The sequence below is a fragment of the Echinops telfairi genome, unplaced genomic scaffold (genome assembly GCF_000313985.2).
Source record: "Echinops telfairi isolate 266 unplaced genomic scaffold, ASM31398v2 ScPeMD7_1713;HRSCAF=2227, whole genome shotgun sequence".
NCBI lineage: Eukaryota > Metazoa > Chordata > Mammalia > Afrosoricida > Tenrecidae > Echinops > Echinops telfairi.
Genome location: NW_022105611.1, coordinates 8,658,450 through 8,669,156, shown reverse-complemented (window position 1 = coordinate 8,669,156; position 10,707 = coordinate 8,658,450). Strand labels below are relative to the sequence as shown.

General features: G+C 39.7%; 1 protein-coding gene across 6 annotated transcripts in view; it reads right to left on the bottom strand.

Moving 5' to 3' along the window:
• DLG2 (discs large MAGUK scaffold protein 2) overlaps positions 1-10,707 on the bottom strand; it is a 1,827,487-nt gene that overhangs the window by 1,525,239 nt on the left and 291,541 nt on the right. Inside the window, exon 1 of one of the 6 annotated variants that reach the window (XM_045293138.1) lies at positions 7,731-8,013. The exons of the other annotated variants lie outside the window; for them this stretch is intronic. Coding sequence (XP_045149073.1) covers positions 7,731-7,772 — 42 coding nt within the window. The 5' untranslated portion in view covers positions 7,773-8,013. Of the gene's footprint in view, positions 1-7,730; positions 8,014-10,707 lie in introns of those variants that run through there. 6 annotated transcript variants of the gene reach the window in all.

Genomic DNA, 10,707 nt, shown 5'->3' with positions numbered 1-10,707 from the left:
GGGGTTATGGAGTGCTTTGAACTATGAACTACATAGGTGGTCTTTAATGTAAACCATTCCACCTAATTCACAATAAGAAACTGATTTTGGAATGCATAGCTATTAATAAGAAAAGGAATTTACCTGCAATTCATTTCTTATTATAGATTGACATAAAAAAGTCGAGAAACTTTATTTCTTACCTAGCAAATATAGCTACAAGGAAGTTACACAATAAACTTGCTTACTATTGCTTTAGTTCAACACGTAGGCTCTAACAATGTGCCTCTCTACCTGTATGACAATGAGAAATAAACAGCATCATGTCCAGAATCTCACAGTACTGTCCTGGAGATTCTGAAGCTTCAGAAACTAGAGGGGGGTTCAATAAGTGTGTGGAAAAACGGAATTAAAAGGCAATGGAATTTCTCCATAAACTTTTTGAGCCTCATTCATACTATCATTGCAGATACATTACTTTTTTCTCCGAGGAAAATTGTTTAAAGTAAAATTGCCTTCCTTGCCTGTACCTAGATATCTTATTTGGTGGTACCAGACCCCTTCCAAAGAGGCACTCTGCAAATGTGTCCAGATCCTTGAGTAAATGAATTCATTTTTCCTTTCAGTCATTCGGCAAGTGTCTATTAACTACTTTGCATGCTCAAGGCAATGCAGTTCCTGTCCTCAAGCAGCTTAAGGCAGACTCATTTAAGAAGAAGGCTGGAATCTCCTGAGGATCAAAAAAGCTGAATCCAAAAAGAAAATACCATCTTCAATGTACATACACACTCAAGTGCTGTGTAATCTACCCTCTAATACCTTCCAAGGCAACACAGTAGTAGCACTACAATGATAACCATTGTAGCAGAGCATATCTAAAATATGGAAGAGCTGATAACCAACACCTCACATCTGAGGAGGCCTGAGGTTCAGGGCAGGGAAAAACAAAACAGATAAGCAAAATTCAAATTATGTAATCAGATCACTCCTCACTGGTGCCACTGCCACTGCCACTGCCACAAGCCTGAACCAAGTATTGACATTTCTCACAAGGCCCCTTCGTTTCACTACTGCTCCACTTTTGACCCAGCAGTCTGAGTGGTTCTGTAAAATCATTATATCAATCATGGGACTCCTCTGCCCTCCATCCTCTTGGCTTCCTGTACCAGGAAGAGAAGAAGTCTTAGCTCCTTTTGTGATCTAAGAAGTCTCACCTACCATATGTGGTTTGCTCACTTTGGTGTTTTCTGGTCCTTACTCCTCTAGGACACACTGCCTTCTTAGATATTCTTTAACAGGTCAGGCATCCTCCCGTCTCTGGCCTTTTCACTCTCTGTTACCGTTTCCTACCCGTGTTCATCTGGGAAGTAATGATGACAATAATAATGCTTATGGCATAGGTCACTGAGATGTGTTTTCAGAGAATACAAATTAAATTATTGGTGTATTTCCTAGTTTATTCTAAGAGGTTGGCAAATCATAGCTATTATTATTTAGGGTGCTATTTTACTCCTTATTAATTAGTTCTTTGGTTTTTTGTTTACATTATTAATTATCATCATTGGAAATAAAATATTCAAGCTATTAGGTAGGCTTGAGTACTCTAACCCAGTATCAATATATCTTAAACTAAAAGAACTCAAGACAAAATTCAAGCCTTGAGTTGCAATATTGAAAGATTTGATGAACAAAATATTGACAATGTTGGAAGCATTAAAAAAAAGATGAAATTAATACACAGAGGCACTGTACCAGAAAGAACCAGTAGACATTCAACCATTTCAGGGGATAGCACATGAGCAAGAACCGATGGTGGTGAAGGAAGAAGTTACAGATGCACTGAAAGCATTCGCCAAAAGTAGTTCCAGAAACTGATGGACTACCAGTTGAAATGTTTCTAGAAACTAATGAAGCTCTGGAAGCACTTACTTGGAAGACAGATATTTGGCCAACTGACTGAAAGAGATCTATATTTGTACCCACTCCAAAAAAAGGCGACCCAACACAATACTCAAATTACTGGACAATATCATTGATAGCACATGCACATACAATTTTGCTCAAGATTAACAATGATAGCAGCAGTACATTGGCAGGGAGTTACCAGAGGTTTCAGACTGGATTCAGAAGAGGATGTGAAACAATGAACAGCATTGTTGTTATCAAGTATATGTTGGCTGAAAGCATAGAATACCAAAAAGGTGTTTGTGTTTCCTTGACTCTGTAAAGGCATTTGACTGCATGGATCATAACAAATTATGCATATCTATCAAAGAATGGGAACTTCATGTGCTAATGTGGAACTTGTCTATGGACCCAGAGGCAGCTGTGCCACTGGAACAAGAGAATATTGCATGGTTTAAAATCAGGAGAGGTGTATGTCATGGGTGCATCCTCTCATCATATTTATTCAATCTGTGTGTTGAGCAAATAATCAGAGAAATCAGATTATATGAAGAAGAAAGTGGCATCAGGATTGGAGGAAGACTTATTAACAACCTGTGATGTGCAGACAACACAACGTTGTTTGCTGAAAGTGTGGGGGACTTGAAGTACGTGATGATGAAGATCAAGCATCTGTCAGAATGGATTACAATTCATTGTAATCAAAATCAAAATCTTCACATTAGGACCAATAAGTAACATCATGATAAATGGAGAAAAGATTGGAGTTGACAAGGGTTTTTGATGCTTAGATACAGCATCAATACCCATGGCAGTAGCACTCAAGAGATGGAAAGATACAGTGCATGGGGTACATCAGGTACATAAGAGTTCTTTAAAGTGTTGAAAAGCAAAAATGGTACACTGAGGACTAAGGTCTTGCAAGGATAGCAAGGCTTTTCCTTATGTACTTTGGACTTGTTATCCGGAGAGACTGGTCCCTAGGAAAGGACATCTTGCTCGGCAAAGTAGTGGGGCAGTGCAAAAAAGGAAGAGCCTGGACAAGGCACAGTGGCTCCAGCAGTGGGCTCCAACAGAATGATTGTGAAGATGGCCCAGGACTGGGCATGCTTCCTTCTGTTCTGCTTTATGATTGTTAGGGGTCAGACCAACTCAGAGGTAACGTTACACAACTATTTGGAAGTTACAATAAAGGCCTGGTGAAAGACTGATACATTATTATTTGCATGTAGAAAGGCACAATTCTCTGGAAACCCCAAAGGGTTCACCACTGTAGTGAATGAGTCACATACTGTCACACATTCTGATTCATGCTTCCAAGCGCCGCCTACAATAAGTAATGTGTTTATTAAAAGTATCAGTATGTGGGATACGGCATGATATATAGCACAGAATAGTAGTCACTAGCATAAGGTGACAATTTCTGAAAGTTTATCCTTTGATCAAGGTAGCTATACATTTTTGAATTTCTAAAAGATAAATAAGCTATCAGAAAGAGAAAGAAAATACTATGCTGTTCTTATCTTCAAAATGCTTAAATTTAGTATCATGGGGCCAACACCAAAACATTAAAATCAAAACAAAAAATACCCTACCTAGCACTATAAGTTTATATGACAATGTAAGGTTTATCCATATTGCCATTAATGATGGCAAAATTGCACTTACTAAATCAAAAGAAAAGTAAAGTAGTGGAGTCAGTATAGCTATAGTCTACTTCTTGGAAGACAGACACCTGTACTATTTTTTTACAAAGGTTAGAATTTAAACATGGATATGCCTGGGTGTGCACAGAGGGAATTCCAATTGGAGGATTCTGTTCTCTTTATGTGGGAAAGGATGGAGTGCTTGGAGAACAGGAACTTCACTGAGAAGAGTAATCTCACTGGATAAACTAGGTATAAACTAATGTATGAATATGCTTATTAATTATAGATTTTTTTTCAATTGGACCAAATTCTCAAAATGTTTTACTGTGATCCTTATGTGAAGGCAATTTTACAATACCACTGCTCTTTGGCAGCCTTTACTTGATCACTTATGAGTTAAATTGATGAGGCACTTACATTTTTTAGAGTGTTTATCTGGCTCATCTCACATAAATCTTATAGTAGTTAAAAGCTATTATTTTCTTATTTCACAGATAACAAAAATTGAACTTTAGATAGGTTAAAAAAATTCCTCAAACTGTCCAACTCATACATAATCCTTTTGGAATCCCCAAACTAGTGTTTTAAGGCACTCTGCTGCAGTTTAGTTTTGAGTTCTTAGATTCATACAAGGCATTTAAAAAATAAAGAGAATAATTCTTAAATCCACTGGATAGGAAGCAGGATTTAGGAAATAGCAATAAGTTAGACTCTAAAATCCTGACTACTGTGCTTCTTGCCACATTGTGGAACAGGGTAGCTGGACATTTTCTTCCTTTGTGCCTTTTAAAGCTAGCAAGGAAACAAAACATAAATCTTACCCTCTGTAGAAATGCTCCTTCTAGAAATAGGTGTCAAATTACACAATATCCAAAGGAAGTTAGAGTGTGATGATTACTCTGTCGATTCTTACAGTCAGTGCTTATTTTGCACTTATTGATATTTTGCATTACGACCTCACAAGACTTCAAACTCCGTCCATTCCAAACGATTCTGTGTGGAACTCCTCAATGTGTGCTGTTTCTCAGCTTTGGGTTCTGTCCCTCCCTATCCAGCAGGCCTTCTTCATTCCAGGTAATCCTGGAAAACACTGTCAGATGTACCTCAGAGGAGACTCCAGAGAGACACTTTTCTTCTTGATCACTTGATCACTCACTCACTCACTCACTCACTCACTCACTGCCATGGAGTCAATGCTGACTTGATAGGGATACCATAACAAACTCACAATTCTGGCTAATAGCAACACTACAAGACAGGGTAGAACTGACCCTGTGAGTGTCCAAGACTAACTCTTTACAGAAGTAGAAAGCCCTATCTTTTCAACAGAGCAGCTGGTAGTTTCAAACTGCTGGCCTTGTAGCTAGCAACTGAGTGTGTAATTACTATCCTAAGGGACAGGGTAAAACTGCCCCTCAGGGTTCTGAGACTGTAACTATTCACAGGAGTAAAACAGCCCCATCCTTCTCCTGTGGAGGCTGGTGGTTTCGAATCCATGACCGCTATGGCACCAGGACTCTTGTTGACTGTTACTTTGTGTTGTTTTTCTCCTACAATACCCTGCATAGACTCCCACAACTGTGCCTGTTATACTCCAAAGCACTCATTTTAACTTCTGTGTACTTTACTGGGCTGAAAGCTTCTTGAAGGCAAGGATTGTTTACCTTAGCACAGTGCATAAATCATAGTTGTCATTCAATAATATTTGAAAGATGTATGAATAAACAGTGATCCATGGGTTCCTCTCTGGAAACATACACACACAGATTAAAATATCCTTGAATGCTATATAAAATATATTTTAAAATACCACTCTTCAAATCAATTGTTTTAGTTATATTACATGATATAGATCTGATTTTTTAAAATAATTCTACAATAAAAAATTATGACATTACTAATTTATTCTCTGCAGAAAACCATGTAGGATGTTTATATCTTTTTATTTTAACCACCTCAAAGCCTTGGATCACTGAAACACCAATCATGTTATATACTAAACATAATTTATGTACCACAAAGGTGCCTTTAACAGACTCAGCACATTAATAATTCTGGCTACAATGAAAAAAAAAGAAAAAGACATTTCTAAAAACACAAAATTAAACTAGCAAGTAAGACCTGATAGCACTAACTTGTTGAACTATCAGACCCCAAGTGAACTGTAAGCTCTTTTGTAAACTTTGCTGTTTCCTATGGGAGAATACATAAACAAAAAACTAAACTAAAATTAAGTAAATATCTTCCATATGGTAGTGTGAATGCTTTAAGTTTTGTTGACTACTGTATCAGAAATGTGTATATTTCAGTATGCAGATTAGGCAGTCCTAAAACTCTAGTTTGCATGTCAGGTGAATTGAATTAAAATGTTAATTCTCTTCATTCTTTCGTTAATGACCTTAAGTGAGAAAAATTTAAAGCAACAGCCACAAAGACAAAAGCCTCCAGTTAAAAGGCATAAAAGGATCCCCAAGCCCCAAAGCAAAAGGACTTTGGAGTCAAAGTTCCTGCATTTCTGAAATTTAACAATTAGACAATAAAACCATAATTGCTTTCTCTTAATTTATTTACAGAGTTTATTTTAAGAATGCATTTTTCTAAAAAAAATTAAAAAGAAAAATGTAATAAGAAATTGAGTAGGGACATTTACAATCCACCAAGTTTTCAACACAATACATGCCCTACCAATAATTTGCAACAGAAGATATTAAGGGAGAAATCTAAAATTCAAGCACAACCTATATGCTTTTAAATTAAGGTAACCAGACGTCCTGCTTTTGGCGGGACAGTCCAGATTTTTTGGCATTTTTAAAACATCCCAATTTTTGGAAAGAATGCACGACAGGCTAGGGAACGGTCCATTTGGCCAAATTTTTAATCAAGAATTCTCCCCGCCGCCCCCCGGTCAATGGTGTCCCACTTTAAATCTGGTCACCTTATTTTAAATAGATCTTTTTTGGTGATATTAATAATGTCTACCAAATGCATGGGAGAAAAAATGACTAAGGTTAATTTTAACAGTAGTGAAAAGTAAATTCTACAGAACTCTGGAAAGTGATCTTCAGAAAGCCTCCAGGCTACAGTCTTCAAAGAATTGGTCATCAAATCATAAATACAAGCTTTATAAAACTCAAATAGGAAACAAAAACAACCCAATAGAGAGTGAACAGCAGGGAATTCTGTTAATAAAACTTACAAACACAGAAAATGAAACTTTAGTAGCCAGACACATTAAAACACTCCCCCACTAAAATAAAAGTGGGAAACACTTTGTTTTGACCTTTTTTATGATTCTAATTTTAGATATTAAGTCTCAACAGCTTTCTCTTGCTCTCTGCCCTCCCCTCAAACAATCACTGTTCTTTTGGAGTTCCTTCAGTGAGCAATACAAACTCAACATGTTAGCAGGGGCTATAATTCCCTTCAGTTATTCAACTGGAATCCCACAGCTGACCTGACGGGCTAACTGCTGAATGAACTGAGTGTCTGTGGGGAACCCTTTCCAAGCACAGCGCCCTCGTTCTGACAAGGGGTAAATCGCTCAAACTTAGGCTCAACTTCAGAGGCTCATTAGCCACAACAAGTCAACGTTGGTGCGGTGACCGCACCAGGACAGCTGCACTCACTCAACCGAAGCTGCCAGTCCCCCCAGACAGAGCTGAGGATGAATACAATCAGCACCACCAATTCCACGGGATCATCATTTTTTAAGTTAATCGGCACAGGATGATCAGGTATCCCCTCAGATCGCGTCTGGATGCCACTACAGCCATTTCATTTAAACCCCTGGGCTCTTAAAACCATTCAGCAGCAGGTTCACCACACTTAAAAAAGAAAGACTTGTTATCCCAATAGAAAGCATACTCAATAGCTTTTGCCCTTCTCTGATTCCTTGATTCTGGCCTACCTAAACAATTTTATCTTTTCCTCCCCACCCCACCCCCACCCCCCAAGTGTGAGCCTGAACCTGAATTACAAACAGTTAAAGCTGAAGGTCACTTCACAGCAGCGTTCCAACAAGCTCCCCTTGCTGAGGCTGCAGGCAACAAGAAAACAAAGCCCTTGCAACCACCTGTAATAATATGCCTGCTCAACCGGCAACCCGAAAGAAAAGTCCCGAAGCTACACAAGGTAGACATTTTCTGCAGCTGGTTTAACATATACATTGTGCCCAGGTGCCGGCTCGCCTGCTCTTACCTTCACGTTAGTCCGGAGTGCACAGTAACATGCAAAGAACATTGCAGTAAATAAGGAGCATATGGACCGGTATTCAGCTTCTCAGCACAGCGCAAGCCCCCCACACACAGGATCCAGGGCATGTGCTACTAAGGAGCATCCGTTCCCTCTGTCAGTTTGAAAATGCATTGATCTCTGCTTTCTCTGACTACAAAACGACATGTCTTGAAGGCACTGAAGGAGAGCTCAAAATCTCTTCATTGGTTATATATAGCATTGTGCCCAGTAATTTCAATTAGCTGAGAATTCAGCATCTGAAAGTTAAGACCTCGGTTGCTTTTCCTTCTAGCATTTTAAAATCACTGGGTTTAAAAAAAAAAAAAAAACGGGAGCGAGAGGGGGAATGAGCTCACCCAGGAAGGAGGGGAGGGAAAGGTGAAGAATTGAAATTTAACCAATGAGTTACTTATATCTCTGGAGAGCCTCCGTCTTATCCTATGAGATACTATACAATGGGATTACATCGGATGGATTGTAAATGAAGAGCAAGCCCCTTTCCTTTGGAGCTTTAATATGGGTTCTGCACTGTCTTCCCAGCTACTCTGATGCAGCACCCTGTTTGGCAAATACTACCAATCACTGCAAATACATCTCAGCTGGCTTCTCCATGTGGAACAGGACCAGGGCTCACGGACCACCTGCTCCGCGGTCTCTGGAAGGTGCACTGTGCTCCCTTGGGGGAGCTGCAGTTCTTGGCTGAGTACTGGCACCTGCTCTTACTTCTCCGTCTTCATACCTGCTACAGCTTCTAAGGATTTCTAAAGTTGCTAGGCTCCCTAGCAAAACCATGCATCCAATTTTCCAAAACCATGCTTTATTGGCAAAGGACAATCAATAAGAGAGAATTGGATTTGAATGAAGACAGAAGATTCCAGGAGATAACATAAACTCAGATTCATAGCTGCTGCTGTTGGATGTAAAATGTTCAGCTGGCATTGAAAGGGAGCAAGAGAAAAAAATAAAAGCTTCTGGCCCCGTGAAACCCTACGGAGGAAAAAAAAAAACTTATTTCACAATCATCGTCAGATCCTGTTGTCTCTTGTCATTCTACTCAGGCACCGGATGCTGAAAATTAACTCAATTTTTACTGAACTCAAAAAGACAAAAGTCCAATTTAGGGTTCTAAACTCCTGACGCCCTAATGCTCAGCTCAAATTGTAAAGCTATCTGGCGAAATGCAAGCAGAAATGAACAGTTCTCACTGCAGCAAAAATAGTGGGAGGAAAAAGAGTGGTTCTATCTTTGCCACAATGCTTCCCATCAGCTTACAGCAACAGGAACGATCCGCATAACTCGCTAGAAAAAGCTGCAGTGACTTTTAGGATTTCTCTTCAATATGTTTTGCAGAAACCACCTCCCCTCTGGAACCTGCAGTGGGGCGAAGGCATGGTCAGTCCCTGGGCATTTCTCCTAGGCAATGCGGGGAAGCAGCTTTGAGAGGAACCAACGTCGTGAAGGGAGAGAAATTAAAGGAAGAAGAAAGGCAGGGTTTTTCTATTTCTCCCTTAATGACAAGCATTAGGAAAGTGTCGTCAGTTCTGACTAACTAGCTATTTGGGGCTGTCACTGTTTGTGCTGTTTTTTAGGAAGGAAAAAGCAATCTCGTCCTAAGCTAGAGTCCTCAGCAACTTAAGAGAAGGCAGCCCTTCAGTTGCTGTCCAGTTCCACCTGTCATAGGAGTCCAAGTAATTATAAACCATAAACATGTGCAACACAACTGATGACTTCCGGGACATTAGCAGATTGACACGGATGCCAATTCTCATCATTCCACAACTTTTATTCAGGGCTCTGAAAGCAGAAGCAAGCACTTCAGCTAATAATATTTTCTTCTCCTGGGGTCATAGCAGGTCACATTTCCTGCAGCTTTTCCCAACAAATGAGCCCAGACATGGCAACTCCGTGCCAGGGAAAACACAGGAGAATTTTTTAAATGTCTGTCTCCAGTGGGAGCTCAGAGACCTTAAAAACAACAACAGTCCACCTGTGAATTGTTTGGGTTTTTCCTATAGGAGTGAGGGGGAAAAGCAACATCAATGTTTTATCTCTCCTCTTGTTATTTTAATAGACCCCAGGGTATTTGTGGCCCAGCAGAGACAGGGAGGACTGGGAAATATTATAAATGGTAGAGCCACTGACACCAAAGGATTACACAAAAATAAAGTTACAGGTGAAAAATCACATAGGGGTTTTCCTGTGATGGTAAATCAGAGAGGACTTCCGGTAGGGTTTCAAATGCAGCCCCATTGTGCATACACACTAAATAAAGACTTGCAGACTTGAAGAGCCGCTTAAGACACTTGCTTTCACTTAGCTTTCCCACAAAACATAACTGCAGACATGAACTCTACCTGTAGATTTACCACCTCATTTTCCTAACTGTACTAGGTTAGTTGATTGACTATCCCATTTGGTAGATGCAGTGAATGGAACACTCACTTCTTTGACAACAAGAAGCCCAGATTAAGCAATGGCTAAGCATTTGGTTGTTGTTCTAATTCCACCCCACCCAGGAGAAAGGCCTGGCTGTCTGCTCCTGTAGATTGAAAAAAAACCTCCCTGTTGCTTTGATTTCAACTCATAAGGGCCATATTGAAAAGAGTGGAACAGCTCCACTGGGTTTCCAGGACTGGAATCTTTACAGAGGCCACACCTTTCTCAGAGTGGTTGATGTGTTTATACTTTTCAGTTAGCAGTCAGACACTTAACCAGGGCACTCTTGCATAAATAGTCATCCAAATTAAACCCACTGCCATCTAGTCCATTTGACTCTTAGCAACCTTTTATAGGCTTTCCAAGACTGTAAATCTTTATGGGAACAGACACTCTCATCCTTTTTCCATGGAGGAGCTGGTGGATTTGAACTGCCAAACTTCCGGTTAGCAGCACAATGAATAACCCACAGTGTACACTATACTATCGAAGTAAAATGGACTCA